Source organism: Geotrypetes seraphini, chromosome 7 (assembly GCF_902459505.1).
Source record: "Geotrypetes seraphini chromosome 7, aGeoSer1.1, whole genome shotgun sequence".
In the NCBI taxonomy this organism is placed as follows: Eukaryota; Metazoa; Chordata; class Amphibia; order Gymnophiona; family Dermophiidae; genus Geotrypetes; species Geotrypetes seraphini.
The window spans coordinates 140,193,247-140,217,146 of NC_047090.1; the positions used below are offsets into that span (position 1 = coordinate 140,193,247).

At 39.8% G+C, this 23,900-nt stretch overlaps 1 protein-coding gene across 2 annotated transcripts in view; it reads left to right on the forward strand.

Moving 5' to 3' along the window:
• KTN1 (kinectin 1) overlaps nucleotides 1–23,900 on the forward strand; it is a 270,856-nt gene that overhangs the window by 16,989 nt on the left and 229,967 nt on the right. For both annotated transcript variants that reach the window (XM_033950824.1, XM_033950825.1), the window contains exon 2: nucleotides 17,641–18,193. In XM_033950824.1, coding sequence (XP_033806715.1) covers nucleotides 17,668–18,193 — 526 coding nt within the window. In that variant the 5' untranslated portion in view covers nucleotides 17,641–17,667. The remainder of the gene's footprint in view (nucleotides 1–17,640; nucleotides 18,194–23,900) is intronic.

A 23,900-nucleotide genomic window follows, 5' to 3' on the forward strand; every position in this document is an offset into this window, starting at 1 on the left:
TTGGATGTTAACAGGGACTCTCGTTTTTCGGTAATGACCTCTATTTTGTGGAATTCTCTCCCACTATATTTAAGGGTTGAAACATCATTCAAAAACTGTCACAATTAAGGGCTTACTTTTTTACAATAGCTTTGGAAACAACATCCTCATAATCTCAATTTTACTTATACTTGAGCAATCTTTTTACCTTTTGTTGTTTCCCATCCCTTTTTTACCAGTGATATTTTATAAATCCTCCCCTACCTCTTTTTCCCTCTTGTGTCCATTGTTTTTGTTTTGTTACATGTTCACTGTTTTTAGAAATGTTCCCTTCCTTACTTTTATATTGTAAACTGCTTAGATTTAACTTCTCTTGCTAATATTTGCGGTATAGCAAATAAATTGAACTGAACTAAATCTGGCGCAGAGTATGGTGTCAGGTGCCTCTTGCTTAATCACAGCGTGTTTAGTTTGGTGTGGCTGCTCAGTCTTTACTTGAGCCCAGTTCCTCTATGGCACCAGAGTCTGTGCTTGAAATGAAGCGTTTCCCTCGGTGTGCGTTCCTGGAGTGAGAGCCGGTGGCAGTGCCTCTGTGTGCTTGCTTGAGTATGGGTCACTGTAATGGCGTTTTGTCTCTGTGCTATACTTTACCATAGACTTGCTTCTCTCATGTGAGCTGGACTCTGCTGCAGAGGAACGTGTTTTCCCTGAACCCAGTGACTCTTCTGAGTCAGACTATGACTGTTTGCCCTCTTGCGCTGAGGCTTGAGCCTTAACATATTCTGCTGTGTGCTGGGTAGAATCCACTGCTTTGATATGACTAAACTGACTCTCCATAACTTCAGGCCTTGTGGCTTCTTCAAAGGCCTTAGCCTTGGCCTCAATGGCAGCAGCTTCCTTCTTGTGCTGGAGCAACTTCAAGGTAAGATCGAGGTCCACCTTTTTGTGTTCTGTGACAGTCTCCCTGCATGCGGTGGCCACAGCCTCTTCAGCTGTCACTTCTGCTGCCTTTTTGTATTGTTTTAATCTTAGTTTCTGTGTTTCTATAGTCGCTTCTTGTTGACTAAAGAAGGCCCTTTCTGTCACAGGTGCTGCCTTGGATTAGAGAATAACACGAGGAAAAATTTATCACCGTTCCCGCCCCATCCCCATGAGCTTGACCCCGTCCCCATCCCTGCCCAGTCCCCGCCCTGCAAACTGTCAGATCCCACCTGCACAAGCCTCGAATAGTTACGATTTTATACTGAACTTATTTTATTAAGGTATAAAAAGAGACTATTTTGTACAATTGTCATTTTATAAACACAAATAATACAGAGCAAGGATCTACAAAACTCCTGTCTCCCCATCCTTTTCACTATTGTGAAAACTGAACAAATCAAATTACTACAGAATGCTACATTGAAAAATCAAGCTAGGAGAATACTTCAGTCACACATGGCAGGAATAGTGTTAGGGGAGAGCAACTAGGGCAGAGAGAGAGCCCTAAGCCAGCTGGAAGCTAAAGAAGCACAGCCTGGGCTTTGCAGTTCCCAGTTATGTCTAATACCAGCTCTAGCAGGATACCTATTTCAAATCTGAAATATTCTAATCACAAATTATAAAAAAAATTTTCTACCTTTTGTTGTCTGGTAATTTTATTCTTCAAATCACATTGGTCTCAGGCTTTGGTTTTGGGTTCCTTCTGTCTTCATCGTGGCATGGCTGGTTCCTGAAGGTAAAATAGGCCCAAGAGGAGCTGGGGAGAAGATGCCGAGTCTGACACGGGCGCAGTTTTCTTACCACAGGAGCAAGACTTTTCACCACTTTCACGGGGTGGTGAAAGGTCTTGTCCCCATTCCTGCGGTAAACCAGTTGCAAATATCCCCATTACTGTGGATTTACTGCGGTGACCATGGTTTACCGCGGTAAACAGTCCCCGTGTCATTCTCTACCTTGGATCTAACTCAAATGACTGCTGAACTGGCTCTTGACTGACCTGATTGGTGGGTTCTGTGTGATCTGGAGGTTCTGCTAGTCCTAGAGCTCTTCAGAGAGCGTTTAGAGCTTCCAGAATACTGGGATTCGGTGTCTCTTGCCTGACATTCTGTACATTGCTTTGTGGCCTGTCAGGTCAGATCTGTGGCCCTTTGTTTCTCAAGATGTGCCAGACTTTTCTCTGTATACTTTCTATCCAAGTAAGAACAGAACTCTGTGAATGTTCTTTTATATTTCCCATATGCAGCCTGTAACTGACTGGCTTGGCCCCTCTTCTTATGTTACTCTCTATTTTTGCACCTCTGATTCATAATTCTCCTGAGCCTTTTCAATGTGTGTTCTCTAGTTACTTTGCCAGTGTCTCTTTCATTGGTAGCGTGGGTTTCTAATAAACTGGGTTTAGTGGCTTTCTCTACCATGTTGTACTGATAATAATAAACCCTTTTTTCTTTCTATTATTTTTAACCTTTTACAGGTGCTTTCAGGCTGTATAAAAATCGATACTTTTTACAATGTATTGTATTTTTCGCTCTAAAAGATTCACCTGACCATAAGATGCACCCTAGATTTAAAGGAGGAAAACAAGAAAACCCCCCATTCTGAACCAAATTCTCCCTGCCAGGCTCTGCACTCTGTCCCCCCTCCTTGCCAGACTCTGTACCCTGTCCCCCTTCTGGTGGTCTAGTGGTAGGCAGGGAGAGGGTACAGGGCACATGCCTAGTGTCAGGCTGGCCTAGTGACAGGCAGGGCCCCCCACCCCGAGGCAAGCAGGCAGGCAAAGCCCCCCAATGTGCACAATCTTTCTTCTCTTCTTCACTATCCCATGTGTACCATTTCCTCCCCTTCCATTAAGTATCACATCTGTTTCTTTATGCCTCCTCTTTCCAGCATTATTCCATGTCCCTTTCCTTATGCTCCCTCCTCCTTCAGCATTTCTTTGCTCTCTCTTTCCTTCCCCATGTCAAGCTTCATTTCCTTCCTCTTGTACTCCTCATCCCCACCCCGAGGCAGGCAGGCAGGACACCCCACCTCCGAGGCAAGCAAGCAGACAGGGCCCACCCCCTCTGAACTCCCTCCGTTCCTTATTTTAGTTCCTCCAGCTCCTGCCTTATCCCGCGTCGCTGTGTGAATGGCTGCCGTCAGTTCTCGCGAGAACTGAGGCAGCCATTCACGCAGCGATGTGGGACAAGGCAGGAGTGTGAAAAGCTCGCGCCTGCCTTTTACCCACTCTCACGCTGCTGCAGCTAATTCGGCAGTCAGCCAGAGGGAAGGGCAGGACCGCCAGAGGAACTAAATAAGGTGGCGTACTCTATAAGACGCTCTATATTCACTCTATAAGACGCACCCTTATTTCCACCCCCTCTTTTAGGATGAAAAAGTGCGTCTTATGGAACAAAAAATACGGTAAGCTAAGAAGGAGGGGGGCTCTTCTTCTCTGGCTAGATGTACCTAATGAATTATTCATGCAGCATGAGCTGTATCTGTGAGAGGAACAGATTCAAACATAAAGGCTTACTGGCCTTTGGGCTTTTCTAAGGGGTCTTCTATTTGCTTCAGATTTTCACAGATCCAATGCCCTAGTCACAGCTGTACCAATCTCTGGGCACCATTTCTGTTTCTGGTTTTCACTGTGCTGAGGCTTTCCTCTGAGGATCTCAGATGGATAAACTCAATGAATCTGTAGGCTAATAATATTAACAGGATGGACTCTGTGGTTCTTTAAGCAAACTTCTTTAATATAAACTTAAAACAGAGAAATAAATAAACTCGGTTCCGATGACTTAAAGGATTTCTTGTCTCACAGAATCCACACTTCTACTGGCACCTCCTCTATATAGGGACAGCCAGGAGTGTATTTTCACACTCTCTTTGAAGTGATGATACAGTAGACTTTCTGTTAACTGGAACTCAAGGAACCAGCAAAAAAAAATAAAAATACTGTAATGCTTTAAATAAAAATGAAAATAAAATCAATTTCTGGTGGAAATTAAGTGTGAACTTGACATGCCATACCTGAGTATGCCCACTCTTTGCCTACTACATGTCCAGCAGTTTGTCTGGAACAGTTTATGGCATGGCATAGTATGGGGTATTAATTCAAATTGATTACCAGCTTCTTCAGTTCATGCTTACAATATTGTAATTTTAATTTACTTATATATCCTCAAGTTACATATATATGAATAAATATTTAAACATATAAAAAGTGCTCAGTGTCTTATCTCTTGCATGCGAGCCACAATGAGATCATTAAGGGACCATCATCGCACTTTTAGGTCACTTATTAAACATTGTTACTGATCTTATAGTGCAAGACCATCGACCAAGTGCTAATAATATTATCTCTTATGCACTATTGAATAAATAATTGCACTTATCTTGTTTATTTTGAATGGTCAACTCTTGTGGCTCTGCAGGCTTGCTGTTCCAATGAGAATTGGTGAATAAAGGTGTCCAAATTGTGCAAAAAGTGCAGATGTGCAAAATGTTGAATTTTCTCAACTCCCCAACTCAGTCCTGAGTTTTGCCGCAAAGGCTTCTTCAGGAGGAGTATTTACAAAAATAAATATATAAATGAATACTTTACTTAAACGACTAAAATCTAAAACATATAATCTAGCACTTGCTCATTAGTAAACCTTAAATGCTTTATTGTTTTATCTTTTATAAATTTCAATTACTACATTATCGTTATATTGTCATAAATTCATTCAGTATATTCATTATATATTGATATTGCACCAACTCGGATTTAATTTGGGAAAGCCTGAAAAGGTTAGAAAGTCTACATATGTTGTCTGATACTACCAACAATGCCAAGAAATCCTGGCCCTATCAAATGATTCATGGGTCAGAAGGCCTCACTGCATTATCATCTACCCGATTAATATATTTATGCTAAACAACAAGCTCCCAGGTCTAATCAGAGAGCCAGAACTATCTATAATTTAAGGCTATTCAAGTAAAATATGTTACCTCAGATATGTTGAGCATTCCCTGACCAGAAACGCCAGCTACTCACTTCATTTAGCTGTTAAAAATGGCGGATCTTAGAACTGTGACGTAATTTATGTGCCTCGGTATATTTTCATTGGATCAACTTCAATGGCGGGAAAGTTTGAAAATCTCTGCGCTTTTTTATATATTTCTCAAATATTTATAATGGCCCAAATCTTTATGACGGAAGAACTCAAAATCCCTGATCATTCAATTTAATTGTAAAGTGAAAAAATATATATATGCAAACTCACAATCCCCAATCTCTCAATCTAGCTGTCAAATAAAGAATCTCAACACGTACTGTGAGCTTCACTATACCCATTCAATATCTATATTGAGGCCTCCCGGTTCAAGGGTGCCCCACTGATATATAAACCGTTGTTCTTTGCGTGGTAAGCATCTACTGATGTCACCCTCCCTAGAAAGGTGAATTTGTAAAATTATTGAGGCCTTCAGGTCATTTTCCATGTGTTCCTTAGTGACCCAGTGTTCCATAAGCGGGGCTTGTTGTTTACCAGTACAGATGCAGCTTAGATGTTCAGCGATTCTAACTTTGAGTTTGCATTTAGTATGCCCTATGTAATATAACCCACACGGGCATATAATGCAGTAAATAACTGACTCTGTGTTACAATCCGTGTGTGTTAGAAGCTTGAATTGTTTTCCGGTTTTAGGTATCTTAAGGTTTTGAGTTTGAAATGCATGCTTACAATATTTACATTGGCCGCATTCAAAATGGCCCCTATCAGCCACGTCAGTATGTTGTCTTTTCCCCGTGGTGTTATTACTGCTTAGCATTTCCCCTATATTTCTACCCCTTGTATATGCAAATTTGGGGTATTCATGAAATTGAGGGAATACTGTCAGGATTGGCCAATACTTCTAAATTATTTTACTGATATTTCTTGATTTTTTAGAATGCGGGAGCACACATACCAAAGCATTTTCCTGAATTTGCTTTTTTCCTGTTGTGAACCACTCTCGATGATTATTGGTAGCTCTTTTATATGCTGTTCTCACTACTGTGTTAGGATATCCTCTTTGGAGAAATTTATTTTTCATTATCTGTGCTTGATTTTTGAATTCTTGTCGTGTAGAGCATAATCGTTTAATTCTCATAAATTGACCCATTGGTATACTATTACGCAATGGTTGTGGGTGATAACTGGAATAATGTAATAATGTATTTCTTTCCGATGCCTTTCGGTATATTGTAGTTTCAAATAAAGTTTCATGTTTTATTATATTAATGTCTAAAAAACAGATTTTGTGATGTTGAACTGTATGTGAATTGTATGTTTGTATCATAAGAGTTCATTTCCACAAGAAATTTTTCCAAATCTTCCTGAGTGCCTGTCCAAAAGAAGATTACATCATCTATAAATCTATTCCATAATTTAACTTGATGAAAATAGTTGGACTTATATATATGATCTTCTTCAAACTGTGACATAAATAGGCATGCTATCGTTGGCACCATCGTGGTGCCCATAGCTACTCCTTTTATTTGTAGAAATGTTTTATTATCATATGTGAAATAATTGTTATAGATCACTTGTTCTGCCAAATAACTTAATAAACTTTTTTTCTCATCTAGTATAGTATTGTCCAATTGCTAATGTTTTACTGTTTCCAATGCCCTTACTTGGGGAATGTTAGTATATAATGATGTGACATCTGCTGTTACCATTATTGGGTTATCCATTTGATCACAGGTTACACTTTGCAGTTGTTGAATAAAATGCATGGAATCCCGTTTATAAGATTGAACTTGGGTTACCTTATGCTTCAAGTGAAAATCCACATATTGAGATAATGGTTCCATGAGGGAATGTCATCCTGATACAATAGGTCTTCCCGGTGGCTTTTCTTGAGATTTGTGTATCTTCGGAATGAAATAAATATGGGGCATAATTGGATATTTTTGATATAGTTGCTTGTACTCACTATGTGTGGTAATGCCCTCATACTTTGCTCTGGAGAGCATCATTTCTAGTGCGTTGAATCATATAGTATTTCTCTATAAAAATCTGCTTTAGCCAATTGGCTCATCGCTTCTTGATGATAATCTTTTTGATTGAGAATCACTATCCCTCCTCCTTTATCAGCCCTTGTTATAACTATATTCTGATCCTTTCGAAGCTGTTGTAAAATTTGATTTTGTTTATGAGTAAGCTTATAATAAGTATGCGTTCTATTCCTTTCCTGAATGTTTAATTCTTTCAGAATTGCTCGTTCAAATGCCACTACCGAAGGGTCAGGAGGATCGGGTGGTGTCCATGTAGAACTGTATTTATCATATCTAAAATTTATATGTTGATCATCCCCACGTTCTTCAAAGTATGTTTTCAGTCTAAGTGTATGGAAAATCCGTTGAAGTTTCACCCTAGTGTCGTATCCATCATATTGCGTAGTTGGAACGAAACACAAGCCCTTTTGTAGCACTTCTTCCTCCTCAGTGGTCATATGTCTGTTAGATAAATTGAAAATGCCAGTTATTTTCGTGCTCCTTTCCTGGTCCGAGTATTCCTGGGTTCCTGTGATTGTATTTGTTCTGCTTGCATTGTTGGTAAGGGTAGAAGTAGTCTTAAAAAAGATTCTGACAAAATATTGCCTGTTGTTATGGCTTTATTGGAGGTGGTCGTTAAATCTTCTTCCGCTGATGATTCACTGGATGTCAAATGAAATGCCACTTTCTTTCCTTTCATTCTGTTGGGTCTGTTTTTTTCGATTTCTATCCATCCAGGGATATACATATCCTCTGGTATAATCATATTCGTCCCTCTTATATTTCTTGATTTTAATATTTCTCTGATCATTTCGGTATGTATCCATATTTTTCTGATGTTCATTATAGTGCTGGTTATAATCTTCAGTCGTTTGTGTTTGTTCTAATATTTTCAGTTTCTCCTGTAATTCCTTTAATTGATCATCTATGATAGGGCTTAGAGCATCTATAGTTAACAGCATAAGATCTAGGGCAGTGGTTCCCAACCCTGTCCTGGAGGAACACCAGGCCAATCGGGTTTTCAGGCTAGCCCTAATGAATATGCATGAAGCAAATTTGCATGCCTATCACTTCCATCATATGCAAATCTCTCTCATGCATATTCATTAGGGCTAGCCTGAAAACCCGATTGGCCTGGTGTTCCTCCAGGACAGGGTTGGGAATCACTGATCTAGGGAACATTGTGATATAATCATGTTCCATGTTCCATATTCTTAATTGTCTATAAATCTAGGGGCTTTTCTTACTCTCAGCTCTTGAGGTATTCTTTGTATGTGGCAATATTCTGTTAATGCTGCGGAATGTATGGGGTATAGCAGGGGTGCCCACACTTTTTGGGCTTGCGAGCTACTTTTAAAATGACAAAGTCAAAATGATATACCAACACTAAAATTTTTTAAAAAACACAAAGCACACTGTATGCAGAGAAAATGTTAATTATCATTTATATTCTGGGGATTTTTCAAAGAGGTCAAGACAAAGAGGACTCTATGCAATGTCACCTCAGTAACAACTGTACAAAAATAGGCAAATATACCCCCCTCCCTTTTTACTAAACTGCGATAGCAGTTTTTAGCGCAGGGAACTGTGCTGAATGCCCTGCGCTGCTCTCGACACTCATAGGCTTCCTGCGCTAAAAACCGCTATTGCGGTTTAGTAAAAGGGGGGCCATAGTGCAAAATATAGACAGCAAATATAAATTCTCAAAACGGACACATTTTAGATCACTAAATTGAAAATAAAATCATTTTTCCTACCTTTGTTGTGTGGTGATTTCATGAGTCTCTGGTTGTACTTTCTTCTTCTGTGCATCCAATATTTCTTCTCATCTTTCAGCCTACTTTATGCTTCCTCTCCTCTAGACCTCATTCCCTCCCCCAGCTTTTTCTTCCTCTCTCCCTGCCACCCTCCCCTTTATTTCTCCCTGCCCCCTTCTTTCTTTCTATCTATCTTTCTGTCTCCCTGCCCCCTTCTTTCTTTCTGTCTTTGTCTCCCTGACCCACTTTCTTTCCTTTTCTCTCCATGCCCCCTTTCTTTCTGTTTCCTTTTCTTTATTTCTGTCTCCCTGCCTGCCCCCCTTTCTTTGTTTCCTTTCTTTCTTTCTATCTCCCTGCCTGCCCCCCTTTTTTCTTTGTCTCCATGTCCCTCTTTTCTTTATTTGTTTCCCTTCTTTCTTTCTGTCTCCCTGTTCCCCCTTTCTTTTTGTTTCCCTTTCTGTCTCCCTGCCTGACCCTTTCTTTCTATCTCCCTGTTCCTCCTTTCTTTTTGTTTCCCTTTCTTTCTCTGTCTCCCTGTCCTCCCTTTCTTTCTGTCTGTCTCCCTGCCTGCCCCCTTTCTTTATTTCTCCCTGCCCTCCCCAGGCCACTGCCTCTGCCATCAGGGAACAGGCCCCCATGCCACCGCTGTCCCAAGTTCTCCCTGCTTCCCGATGTAGAAGCGCCGGGCCGACCAGCCTGCCTCTCCCCGACGTCCATTTTGACTTCGGAGAGGAAGTTCCGGGCCAGCCAGGCAATGATTGACTGGCCTGGAACTTCCTCTCCGACATCAGAATTGACATCGGGCAGAGGAAGGCTGGTCGGCCCTGAGTTTCTGCATCCTGTTTACGGTGTTGGGATGCAGGTAGAACGCGAAGGCAATGCGAGTCTATCACGGAGCCCGGGATGGGCTTCACGATCGACTCGCATTGCCTTCGCGATTTACTGGTCAATCGCGATCGACCTTTTGGGCATCCTTGGGGTATAATATGTATTAAGTCTGTTTTTATTTGTAACTCTCAGGCAACCAGAAACTATATTTATCCGGCATCTACCAATCCCCATGGGTGCCGGTTAACTGAGCGTATACTGTATTGTACCTTAAAGCTTACTTGGAGGTTAGCTTTGGCAGCAATCTAAACAGGCTGCTTCGCGGCCTTCTCCTGCTGGGGTATTCCTCTGCCGCATCACTGATGATGTCATCAGCAATGTGGCACACGGAATGTCCCGGCGGGAGAAGGCCGCGAAGCAGCCTGTTTAGTTTGCTGCAGATGCTGCTGTTTGTAAGAAGGTATTTCGGTCTTGCGGTCGGTGGGGTTTGGATGGGAGGGAGAGATGGAAGGGTCAGTGGAGGTTCAGATGTGCAGCGGGGGGGAGTGGGGGTGGGATGGGGGGGAGGGATAGAAGCTGTGCAAGGGCTCTACTGCACAAGGGATGGGAGGGATAGAAAGATGCTGTGCAAAAGTTCTGCTGCATAGGGGGATAGGAGGGAAGGATAGAAAGATGCTGCAGAGGGAAGGCACAAGGAGATGGGTAAGAAGGGAGGAAAAATGCATATGGGGGGAGAGGAGAGAAAGGAAAAAGGAAGAATTGGGGTGGAGGAAAGGAAGGGGAGAGATAATCATTGTACATGGAAAAAATAAGACTTAGTGCGTTTTTTGGGCCCAAAATTAATATAAGACAGTGTCTTATTTTCAGGGAAACACAGTACTACTACTACTATTTATTATTTCTAAAGTGCTATCAGACTCACACAGTGCTGTACAACAAACACTACACTTATGATGGAATATGTGAACTCGCCAAAACTTACTGGACCATCTTATAGGTGCCACCTACAGGCATAAGGGCTATTGTGGTGTACAGTTGGATAGAGTGGGTTTTGAATGGATTTTGGAGGGCTCACCATAAGTTATAAGGGGGTTATGGAGAGATGTATACTTGGGTCTTTTTATGCCCCCTAAGTTACTTCACTACTCTGCTGAGATGTGTGTGTGATCAGTCTACTAAAAATGCTGATACCTCCTACATCTCAAAGGCTTGTTTTGTATGTGTTTCTTTTGTATGTATTTCTAATTTTTTTTTTTTTTCTAAATGGTTCAAAAGATATATGCCCATTTGAAAAATGGCCACTTTTGGAAAAACCCCGCAAAACAACCAAGATAACAACCAAGATTTTGTAGTTTTGAAAATGGGCAGGTTTGGTGCTAAATTTTTGTGTATCTTCTGCAAAAGGCCCAAATTCAGATTTGGGCATCATTTCTAAAATGGTCCTCCATATCTATCAGCACTTAAGTTTGTATTCCAAGCAATGAAAGCTTAAGTGATTCCCTCAAGATCACAAGGCACATTAGTGGAATCTGAGCCCTGCTTCCATAGTTCTCATCTTGCCACTCTAAGCATTAGGTTACTTTATCACTGATACGCAAATCAGAAGTGCAGAAGAAGAATGTCACAAGCAAGGAAAACTATGAAATATAAATGAAGTGGTAGAAGAAAAAGGGAAGAGAAAAAAGAGCATTCTGAAAAAGAGATTATCAAGGTGAAGAAGCATGGGCACAGGCACAAGTGACCTGTGGCTGGTTATAAGCCTTCCTTCAGAGTCAAAGAAAATGACCTAGGCTCTCTTCTGACACCTCTGGTCCCGCGACTAGGAAGTGATGTCGGAAGGGAGCCGAGGCTGGCGTGAGCAGCAAGTGGAAGATGCTATTCATGCTGGCAAATATTTAAAGAGGAATGTGTGTTTGAGGGGGGGGGGAAATGCGCCAGCACCCCTCTATGCAAAGATGGGCCCCCTCGCCTCCCCCTTGCTACACCACTGCCTGTCAGAAACCCAAATAGTAGCCATATTCCATGCTACCAATCCCAAGGCCAGCAGTGGCCTCCCCCATTATCTCAATAGCAGACTATGGACTTGTCCAAACCTTATTTTTAAACCCAGCTTTGCTAACTGCTGTTAACCACATCCTCCAGCAATGAGTTCCAGAGTGTCCCCTAGTCTTTGTACTTTTTTGAAAGAGTAAAAGATGACTTTAATTTTACCCGTTCTATACCATTCAGGATTTTGTAGACCTCCATCGTGTCATATAAAGCAGGGCTTCTTGCTTTATATTCTTTATTATCATGGGCTTCATGTTGTTGCCACTTTTATGTGGCATGCAACATTTTAAGTAAACTAGTTGTCCTCCAGGTTTGTATAAGTTAACTAGTAATGTAGTAAATGACAGCAGATAAAGTCTGGCATGGTCCATCCAGTCTGCTCTGAAAAAAGGCCAGTGTTTCATTAGTAAAAATTGGCTATTCACTGGAGAAAGCCTAACCAACTGGAGTTTGAAGAGCATCCTTTTCTAAATGTGGACTTGGGCACATAAGCACCTTTTATAGCTTATTAACAGCCAAGAAAAGTTGGATAAGCTTCTAAATTAGGACTTGAAAGAGAGAGAGAGAGAAAAAAAAAAGTTCTTGTTAAACAGCTTTAAATCAAGCGATTATAATCTAGTGAATTGGTATGGTGTTGAGCACATGGTTCTGGCATGGTTCTGGCAAGTGATAGCTCCTAATAGGAAAGGCATTAGTAGGAAAAATTAACAGACTTCTGTTTCTCTGTATAAATGAGGCATAATGAGAGCTTAAGCAAAAGGAGGGAGCTGGGCAATCATTGAAAAACTGGGCTGTTCATAAAGTCAGCTTACACAGATCTTTGGCATTGTAATAGAATAGTTACACTGAAACATAAAACCATATGGTCTTTCTGTCATCTTGTTCTATCTAGTCTTCCTATCACCAACTACTTATCTTTATAATTCCTGTCTCTTAGAAACCTATTGTGCTTTTTATGGCTGGTCTTGAGTTCAGATAGACTGTCCTAGTTTCCATCACTTCCATTGGAAGAATGGTCCACCTATTACCTTTTCTGTAAAGAAATATTTCTCAGTGTACTCCTGACTACCCTTTCACCTTTAATCTATGATCTTCATTCCAGAGGGCCACCTCTGTTGAAAGGGGATTGTTGTTTTCATATCTGCCGTTTCGTGCTCTTTGTCCAGAGTAAATATTAGTTATTCTACACTTTTCATTTCAATGATATGAACTGAAACAAAAAGTGGCAAGAAAAGTATGGAGTAACTTGTAAGTTTCATGGCTCCACATCATTCTCTTCTTGTTTGGACTGAGAACTTTTCAGTGGCCCCTTGTATATTTATGCACCTGTTTGGCTACATGTATATCACTAGATGTAGTAATTTCCAGGTCTCGCTCTTTGTGCACAGAAGAAAATCATTTTGTATACTGTATGTGTTTCCTTGGTGTTTTTTTTGCAGCAAAAATGCATGACTCTTTTTTTCCCAGGAATTAAATCTTAGTTAATTTGTATTGTACAGGGATAAAATTGCTCAAATGAGACGCATAAAAATCAGGTACTGTTCTATCTATACTATGTGCTCAGCTGTTTCACAATAATGGTAAATTAAACTAATAGATTTTCAATCTTACATATGCTCAGATGTGTGTAGTAGAGAGTTGCACGGGGACAGAAATCCCTCCCATCTCCGCCAAAATACCACCCGTCCCCGTGAGGAATCCCTCCGTCCCCACCCGGAATCCATCCGTCCCCACCCATCCCTATAAACTTCAGAAATAGTTAATTAAAGGCTCTGGTGGAGACCAATTTACAAATAAGCAAAGATACTTTATTAATTTGGAAATATTAATTGTGAAGAATACATACTTTGTAAATTTGTTTCTACCAGAACCTCTAATGTAAATATAAAATAGAAATACTCAACTGATGAGAACCCCCAAGCTGTCAGCTGAGGACTTCCTTTGCAGTTGGCCGGTGGTCCCTTTTGCCAAGCTTGGCAGGCAGCAGTAGCGTCCCTGAGTCATAGATGCTGGCACCTCAGTGGATCATGGATGTTGCCAGCGACTACTGTGCTTGGTGGAGGGGAGTTCTGGCCATCTCTAGAGGAGGTCCTCTGTTGGCGATGCTTGGGGATCCCCACCAGTCACAGCAAGGGTCAGCAAGTACTTCAACACTGTAATAAAACCAGAAATGCATTTCCTTTTCTTTTGAACACAATACAAAGACATCAGCTATATACATTTCCCAAAGCTAACATATTTTAGTCAATAAATTCCGTTTTTTACCTTTGTTGTCTGGAAACTTATTTTTCCATCAAGTTGGTCCTGGTTTCTTTTTTCCACTTTCCCATCTTCTATAAATTTTTCTGTTCCTGTCCATTGGTTCCTCCTACCATGGTCCAGCAATTATTCCTCTGTCATCCCCCAGACCATGTGCAGCATCTTTTGCCCCAGCCCACCAATCCAATGCCCAACATTTCTCCAGCATCATGCCACATCTCTTCCTCCATTCCCTTCACCACTATGTCCAACATTCCTCCTTCTTGCATCCCTTTCAATCTGTCATACTGTCCCCTTTCCACCACAACATTTCTCCCTCTCATCTTTTCTTCCCTATCATCTGTACCTCACTCCTTCCCTATGACCAAAAAGTCTCCTCTTTCTTCCATTCCCCGTGTACACCATCTCTTTCTCTCTCATTGACACACTCAAGCCCAATTCTACCTTTTACATTGTATTTTGTTTACCTTCTATCTATTACTTCAGACCCATCAGTTGACTCATTTCCATTCTGCACTTGTATAGTTCTGCACTTTGATACACACACTAACAAAAATAATTCTTAAATGCTGGTTTCCCCTTAAAAAACTAGATAACAGTACACTATGACATGAATATGGTCAGAAGTCAATAAAACACACACAGAAAATATGGAATGGGCCGTCTAAAGAAAGCTAACCCCCCTAATGCTGAAAAGCAAAAATGCAGAGAAAGTGCAATAAATTTTGAAAGGACAAAGCCTAAAGGAAAGCTCTCCAAAATGCATTTAAATGATCACTTACCAGATGGGTTTTGAATACACAATGCAAAACAGCCCTGTTTCTCCTGACTGACTGAGCTGCACATCTTCGCAGGACAGCGGGCCCTGCCTTTTCTGCCCCCCTTCTGTCTCCTGAGTGCTGCACATGTTCGCAGGGCAGCGGGCCCAGCCTTTTCTGCCCCCCTCCTGTCTCCCGAGTGCTGCACTTCTTCGCAGGGCAGCGGTCCCTGCCTTTTCTGCCCCCTCCTGTCTCCCGAGTGCTGCACTTCTTCGCAGACCAGCGGTCCTGCCTTTTCTGCCCCCTCCTGTCTCCCGAGTGCTGCATTTCTTCGTAGGGCAGCGTTCCCTGCCTTTTCTGCCCCCTCCTGTCTCCTGATTGCTGCACTTCTTCGTAGGGCAGCGGGCCCTGCTCGCTCCATGTGGCTGACCTGAAGCCTTACCTCCGACATCAGCTCTGACGTCAGGGAAAGACTTCCGAGTTGGCTACGTGTGGGAGCAGAAGAACAGGAAAAGAAGACGCAAAAGGGCAGGAAAAGAAGATGAGCCATTTGGCTCGAGCTGCCTCCCAACCCTGCGGGATCCCCGAGACCATGAGGGGCGTCCCCACGGGATCCCTGCGACCCGAAGGGGGAACCCGCGGGATCCCTGTCGTCCCCATTCCAGTGCAGCTCTCTAGTGTGTAATAGAGAATGACACCGTGACAAAATTTATCACCGTTCCCATCCCCACGTATAACCGCGGGAAACCATCTTCATGTCATTCTTTAAGGAGAGAGGAAAGAATCAGAGTATAATTGGGCACAACCACTGACCCGCAAGCTTTGCTTTGAAGGATGCTGGTGTAGAAGGACCGAGGTTGAAATAGACACTAGAAAGTGACATGGGATTATTTCCCGCGGTTATCTGTGGGAACGGGAACGGTGATGAATTTTGTCACTGTGTCATTCTCTAGTAACTCTTCCAGGGAAGAACCCTATGGAACAAAGATGTTGGTATATAGTTGATGAGCCATTCAAACCACAGCCAAATTTAAAAGTTCACAACCGGCAATATTTGCATAAAAAACTATAAACCAGTTATAAGAGACAAGTGATAACTAATCGCTATTGATAGATAAATGCATTACTTTTTTAAAGTTTAGGCAAAGAAAAACACCACAGAAAAGGGTAACAACCTGCTTATTAAGGATGGTACAGCCTAACTAAAGAAAAAGAAATTAAGATGTGACTAAATTTCACCATATGTAGAATGCCTCAGTGAGTAAAACGTATCTGTAAAGTAACAGACCTTAAGTGTACTATTTCTGATAATTTCTTGGCCATACAGTAATTTGCAATTAATCCAACAGACCTGAAGCAGAGGGTAGAAATAAAAGGACACTACTTTGACTGGGAAGCAGTCATGAGCGGTGTCCCGCAGGGACCACTGCTGTTCAATATATTCATTAATGACCTGAAAGTGGGGACGAAGTGCGAAGTTATAAAATTTGCAGACGACACAAAACTCTTCAGTAGGGTTAGAACTGTTGAAGAATGTAAAGAAGTAGCAACCTGCTTAATAAGCAGGTTGTTACCCTTTTCTGTGGTGTTTTTCTTTGCCTAAACTTTAAAAAAGTAATGCATTTATCTATCAATAGCGAATAGGGACTTGAACAAACTGAGTGAATGGACAAATAAATGGCAAATGTGCTTCAATGTAGAGAAATGCAAAGTCTTGCACATAGGGAAAGGAAACCCGATGTACAACTACAAGATGGGGGGATGGTATTGGGGAAAAACAACCTAGAAAGGGACTTGGGGGTTTTAGTGGACCAATCAATGAAGTCGGGCGCACAATGTGCAGCGGCCTCAAAGAAGGTGAACAGAATGTTGGGCATTATCAAAAAAGGAATCACTACCAGAACCAAAGAAGTTATCCTGCCCCTATATCGGGCGATGGTACGCCCGCATCTGGAATACTGTGTTCAGTACTGGTCGCCGTACCTTAAGATGGATATGGCGACACTCGAGAGGGTCCAGAGAAGAGCAACAAAAATGATAAAGGGCATGGAAGACCTTTCATATGCTGAGAGGCTGGAAAAACTGGGGCTCTTTTCCCTGGAAAAACAGAGACTTAGAGGGGATATGATAGAAACTTACAAGATCATAAAGGGTATAGAGAAGGTAGAGAGGGGCAGATTCTTCAGACTGGCGGGGGAAACAAAAATAAGAGGGCACTCAAGAAAATTGAAGGGAGACAGATTCAGAACAAATGCTAGGAAGTTCTTCTTCACTCAGAGGGTGGTGGATACCTGGAATGCGCTTCCGGAGGAGGTGGTAGAGCAGAGTACGATTTTGAGTTTCAAAAAGGGGTTGGACAAGTTCCTGAAGGAAAAGGGGATTGAGGGGTATAGTTAGAGGGGTACTAAATAGGATAGAATGTCTTAAGTAAAGGATCACTTACAGGTCACTGACCTGGGGGGCCGCTGCGGGAGCGGACTGCTGGGCACGATGGACCTATGGTCTGACTCGGCAGAGGCGATGCTTAAGTTCTTATGTTCTTATGTTGGTATCTATGATATGACAAGGTCAAAGTTTCAAGTTCAAGTTTATTAGGTGTTTATATTCCACCTATCAAGTGTTATCTAAGCGGTTTTACAGTCAGGTACTCAAGTATTTTCCATATCTGTCTCAGTGGGCTTACAATCTATCTAGTGTACCTGGGGCTATGGAGGACTGAGTGACTTGCCCAGGGTCACAAGGAGCAGCGTGGGGTTTGAACCCACAACCCCAGGGTGTTGAGGCTGTAGCTCCAACCACTGTGCCACATATAGTTGGGCTGGATGGAAATGGAGGATTTCTATACTATTAAACACTTTTCAAGATCTATTTAGTTAAAAGAAAAAATATTTAATGCACTTTTTTTTAGGTTTCATTCAAGTACTGCTGGTGTGTTGAACTTAAAATTTTTCTGAACAGATTTTAATAATACAATAATATTATAGATCTTTGTATGTAAGTTAATATTCATTTCTTTGTCTTTCAGATTACATAAAACACAAACAAAACCAAAATGGAGTTTTATGAATCTCCCTATTTTATCATCCTCGTTCCTTCAGTGGTCATCACACTCATTTTCCTCTTCTTCTGGCTTTTCATGAAAGAGACATCATATGATGAAGTCCTTGCCAAGCAGAAAAAGGACCAGAAGCTCCCTCCTGCTAAGGTTGATAAGAAGAAAACCGAGAAGAGAAAAAACAAAAAAAAGGATGCTCAGAATGGGACCCTACATGAGTCAGATTCTGAAAGTGCAGCTCGTGACTTTGAATTGATGGATGCCTTAGTGACCGATGAGGAACATGTAGTTCCTGTTCCACTAAGTACACCTGAGGCTCCAAGCAGTCTCCGAGACAGAAAGAAAAAGGAGAAGAAGCAGCCTAAGCCCGCAGTAGAAGAACAACTAACCAAAGAGACTGGTGGGGCGAAGTTCACAGGCAAGAAAGTTGAGCCCGTTCCTATCACCAAGCAGCCATCTCCCCTATCAGATACTGCAATATCAAAGAAGAAACCAGGGCCGAAAAAGCAAAAAAATGGAAGAGGTACTTTACTTTTAGAAATTCTGGGAAAATATGTGTTTTCCTTTGCTTTTTTTAATTTCCTATTTGTTTTGTAAATGTGTTCACACTTATTGTCAGTTGAAAAGCAAGTGAAAAGGAGCTGGTGTAATGACATACCACACAGGAAATCTGTATCATTTCTGGAATTGCCTTTACAGCATCTCATGAACCCAAATGACCCAAGAAGCAGAAGGCAACATTCTACTCCTGGTGGGATACATCTTGATATATTTCAGAAACCTCTTTGCACAGTATTTAAAATTTCAGCAATATTCTGAATACTTCTGTTTTGTAAATAATTTGCACAGAATTACCCCATCATAAGTTATGGCTCCTCCCCACCCCCTTTCCAGCTTTCTCCCTCATAAGATGTGACCTACCCTAGTGATCTCCCTCCCTAAATTCCACCCTCCCTTGATATTTCTCCACCTCTCCTTCAGCAGATTCAACCCCCAGTTTTCTCTGTTGTCTCTCCAGGGTAGACACTTGCCAGCTTTCTCGTTGCATTCTTTTTCTCTCCTTCCCTCTCTGACCCTTGAGGTCTTCCTGGCACATATCCTCTGTGTTTTTCATTCTTATCATCATCCCTTGGCTCTTATTCCCCACCCCTTAGCTCTTTATTCTTCCTACCCCTTGGCACCTACTCCCAGCTTTCTCTTTTCTCTCTCCTCATCTCTGCTTTCTTCATTGGGGTCTGTTTTCTGAAAGCTGCTCTTTCAGCTTTCAATACCTCTTCATTTCACCATTAAACCATGCTGGCTGTTTGGCCTGTTTTCAACCTTTTTTATGCATGAGATATATTTTACTAAGCTTCCTGGTCTTTTTAAATGTCTTTGTATCATGTAAAAAAACCAAAAAAACTCTGTGGAGTGACGATGTTCCTAAATGGACTTTATTTGAAAGTATCAAAGTTCCAAAGGTACACTAAAATCATCCACATAAAAGCCTTAAAGGACCTAGTCTGCTAGGGATACAGGACCCAACACGGTCCGCGTTTCGACAAAAAGTCTTCTTCAGGGGTCCTATAAATAATGAGGGGTACATTAAGAATGCATGTAAGTTATGAATAGTAGTGGTGATAAAATGTGAAACTGTGAATGATATCTGGCATGCAAAGAGTATGAAAGATATGTGATAAAAGGACACAGTGATGTAAATGGCACTAATAAAAATGAGTTGGTGAAAAAGGTGATAAATGTCATAAAAATGTGAAAACAGAAAATATTTGGATCTATGCAAAATGCAGAGTGGAGTGAAAAACTTAATTGCATTATAAAAATGGTGAACGTGCGAAGACCATGCTCAACAAATGATCAGTGAATATTTATGTTTAAACTAGAAGGACACAAAGGGAACTGTATAGGACAAAAAAAGGAAGAGGAATACATACCCTGGGGGTCCTATAAAGGTATGTACGTGGGAAACTAAAATAATATTGAATTTAAAATTTCAGAAGTTAAAACCATATGTAAAACTCTATACTACTGTCAAGTTTAAGATTAAACATATTAGCAAAGCCATATAGAATGTTTTTAACAAAGCTATGTAGAATATTTTAAAACCCTAAAACAGATACAGATGATAGATGATAGCAAAAAGGGGGCCATGCAGTAAAAGAGGGGGGTGAGATCTTCCAATAAAGAGGCTAAATGAAAACCTAATTGAAAAACAAACAGGTCAAAAGCCATACAAGTTAGCATACCCAGTAAGCTGTGATTAAAAGAAAAACAGTGAAAAGGAGCCACAGAAAAGTGATAGTGGGGGATGGGCTCAGAAATGGAACCATGCTGCACATTACTAAAAGACACTAAAAAAATAAATAATAAGGGATATAAAAATACATAGCTGAATACTGCTAATTAAGAGAAAAAGCCAAAGGAAAAAACCAAAAGAAAGTCATCCAATAAACAATATGGAAAACATCCAGTAAAAGTTAAGAGGAAAATTGAAGCATAGAAAAAAGAAATCTAGAAGAAATCATCAGAGACCCATGACATCCTGAAAAGTGCAAAGAGTTGTGCAGGTTTAAACAGAACAGAAGCAGAAACCAAAATAAAAACCAAAGTAAAAAACGAGTGAGAAGCACTTACCAATTGTGTGGTGAACCGGAAGTGAGACACTGCTTGCATTTGCAATGGCAAGGGAGTACATTGAAGGAGGAGCGATTAAATATGCAATCTGATTGGTGGATTGTGCCACAAAACAAAAAGAAAGAGGGGGGAAAAAGGAAACTAACAGAACTGAAGTAAGTGAATGCTAGTTAAAGTGAATTGTTTCAAACACATGTTAAAAGTTAGGTGGATCGATAGAAAAAAGAAGGATTACTAGAAAAAGGATAGAACATCAAAAAAAGAACATCAAAGTAGACTATGAATTGCATTACAGAAATTAAAACGGACCCTAATTAATGGAACATTCCATGTAACAGGAGAGGAGAAGAAATGGGAATTGCTGAAATGAATGAAATTAGTCAAGTGCAATGTAAAAAAAGCATGAACACATATTAAGAATATGTTTTTAAACATATCAGTGAAGGACTTTGATAAATGAACTTTATATAAAAAGATGAAAGATTTCAAATATAAAAAAGATTAAGATTTTCCATAAATTATATCTGCCTGCCTACATATATTATATCTGCCTACAACAGAATAAATGACATGATTATAATGAATTACAAATAAAGATATGAATATGCATATAGAAACATAAATATGCAAATATGGATGTGTATATATATATATATATAAATAAATATGTGAATGTGAGTATAAATATGCGTATTAAAAGTATAAATATCATAAATATACATAATGATTCTATGTGGAATATAAAGAATTTCTGCCTTAACACTCTAAAAGCAGTCATATATAGAGAAAGTATATGTGTCCTATACTATAACAACAAATGATTGGTTTTTGGCATGGCTTAGTTCACATTGAACATATATAAGAATGCTTAACATACAAAGAAAGTTAAAAACAATGGTGTATGAGAAACTTATAAACATGTTAAAATAAAAATATCATAATAATAATCAATGATTCATAAAAAGTAATTAAAAACATACATAAAAATCATTACTGGATTCTCAATAGACATTAAAATGCAAAACCCATGGAGATATATAGATTGCATGACATATCGAACCACTTAATGAAATTCAATTCCACATGAACATGATAAATTAAATTATCATACATAAAGAATCATTGTACAGTAGGCATTAAAAGGTTATGTGGTTATAAAATGTGAAGAACAAGAAATCTAAAGAGCCACAATGGCATGAGGGTCATAATAAATATCAGATAAGGTATACACATAAAAATGTATTATATATTATATTTAATATAAAACCAGTTTAGAATAAATATATTAATGTTCAAAGAAAAGAGATATAATCTATATCCTGATTAAGGCCTGCAGGAATTATGGTGTCCATTTCGAAAATCGCCCTCTGCTCTGATTGTAAAAGTAACTGATTAATATCACCTCCCTTCTGTCGTGGTTTAAATGTTTTGAAAACAAAAAAATAAAGATCGTCAATGGTGTTGTCCATTTCTATCCAATGAGTGACTAATGGAGCGGATACTACTTGTCTTAAGATACAGCTGCGATGTTCTATAATTCTAATCTTTATTTTCCTCTTGGTTTTCCCGATATATAGAAGGTCGCATGGGCACTTGATTATGTAAAGTACATTATCTGTATTACAATTGCTATTAAAGTTAAGTTTGTATTCTTTTTTGGTTCTTGGATGTTTAAAAGAATGAATATTCGAAGTATGTTAACAGACGGAGCAGCAGCCACATGGTTGGTGTCCATGGTGCGTTTCATATTTTCTCTTGATCGTAGGTAGTGCTGAAGAGACTAATTGGTCTTTCAAATTCCGATTTCTGGACAAGGCAATAGTGGGCTTGATGTTAACAAAGCACTTATGTAGAGTAAGAATATGCCAATGTTTAATTAAAATATTGCGTATATCATTGGATAAATGAGAAAACCTAAGAGTACATACGATGTCAGGCACTTTTCTTATTTTCTTTCCAGTCTGTAATAAATCTTCTCTGTGTAGCAGTTTGGTTTTCTGATAACCTTCTTTGATCTCCTTCTTTGGATATCCTCTCTGTTTGAAACGATTAGCCATAGTTTTTGCTTGTGCCTCAAATTCAGACGGTTTTGAACATAATCTTTTTAATCTTAAAAATTGGCAATATGGTAAGTTATTTTGAGCTGTGGCTGATGAAAGCTCGAATAATGTAAATAGTTATTTTTATCAGTTGGCTTCTTATAAATACTTGTTTGAAAGAAATATTTGTCCTTCTGAATGAGGATATCAAGAAAAGGTATACGGTTGAAATCATATTCCATTTTAAAGCGTAAATTGCTATCACAGGAATTTAACCAATTAAAAAAATCATACAATCTGGAGAGACTTCCTTTCCAAATAATAAAAATGTCATCAATGTATCTCTTGTACAGTCTAAGTTCTTCCTTAAAAAGGTGATCACTAAGGTGTTCTCTCTCAAACTGTGCAACATACAGGTTTGCTATATCAGGAGCCATGGACGCCCCATGGCTGTCCCCTTGATCTGAATATAAAACTTATTTTCAAAAGAAAAATAGTTTTGGGTAAGTGCAATTGTTGCAAATGTGACAATAAGTCTATTTGGTATCCTTAAATCAGTTGTCCTCAGTTGGAGTGTCTGTTCGATAATTTGGATAGCTGCTAACTGAGGTATATTAGTATACAATGATTCAATATCTAATGTCACCAGAATAAGATCTTCCATACCACTGTCGAAATTGTCTAAAATTTCGATCATGTGAGCAGAATCTCTAACATGCGAATCAATCTGGGGAACAAATGGTCGTAAGAAGAAATCTACAGTCTGACAGTGGTTCTAAAACAGAATTATTACCCGAAATAATAGGTCTACCTGGGGGATCAATAAGAGACTTATGAATTTTTGGTAAAATGTATATGGTTGGATGATGGTTGATCAAAAAATGTTTCTCTTTTGAAGTCAAGATGCCAGCAGTATGTGCATCTTCTACCAAAGTTTTAATTTCTTCCAAAAGTGTAAACGTAGGATCTTGATCCAATGGAAGATAAAATTCCTTGTCCTCAATTTGTCTTTTTACTTCAATAATGTACTTTTCTCGATCCAGGATGATGATGCCACCACCTTTTTCAGCTGGTTTGATTACTATTTCGAGATTAGTTTTTAATTCTTGAATTGCCTCTAATTCAATATGATTAAGATTATTTTGATATTGATATTTTCTTTTCTGGCTTTCTAATTTCTCGATGTCCCTTATGACACAATTATAATATGTTAAAATTTGAGGATCACATGATCCTGGGGGGATCCATTTTGAGTTCTTTTTCACAACGGACATATCCGAGTAGTTGTCAATATTGCCATCTTTTGCAAAAAAATGTTTTATCTGCAGTTTCCTTTTGAATTTGAATAAATCTACTCTTGTTTGAAATGAATCGTACCGTGTAGTGGGGACAAAGGACAGTCCTTTTTGTAATATTTTTAGTTGTGTACTAGATGGTATAAAAGAGGAGAGATTATATATAGGAATCTCATATAGTACCATGTTTGGGTATTGTAGAATGTTCTGCCTCTGCCTCTCTGAAAGCCTCTGTTGGTATTGTTGTATTGGCCTCGTCCTCTCC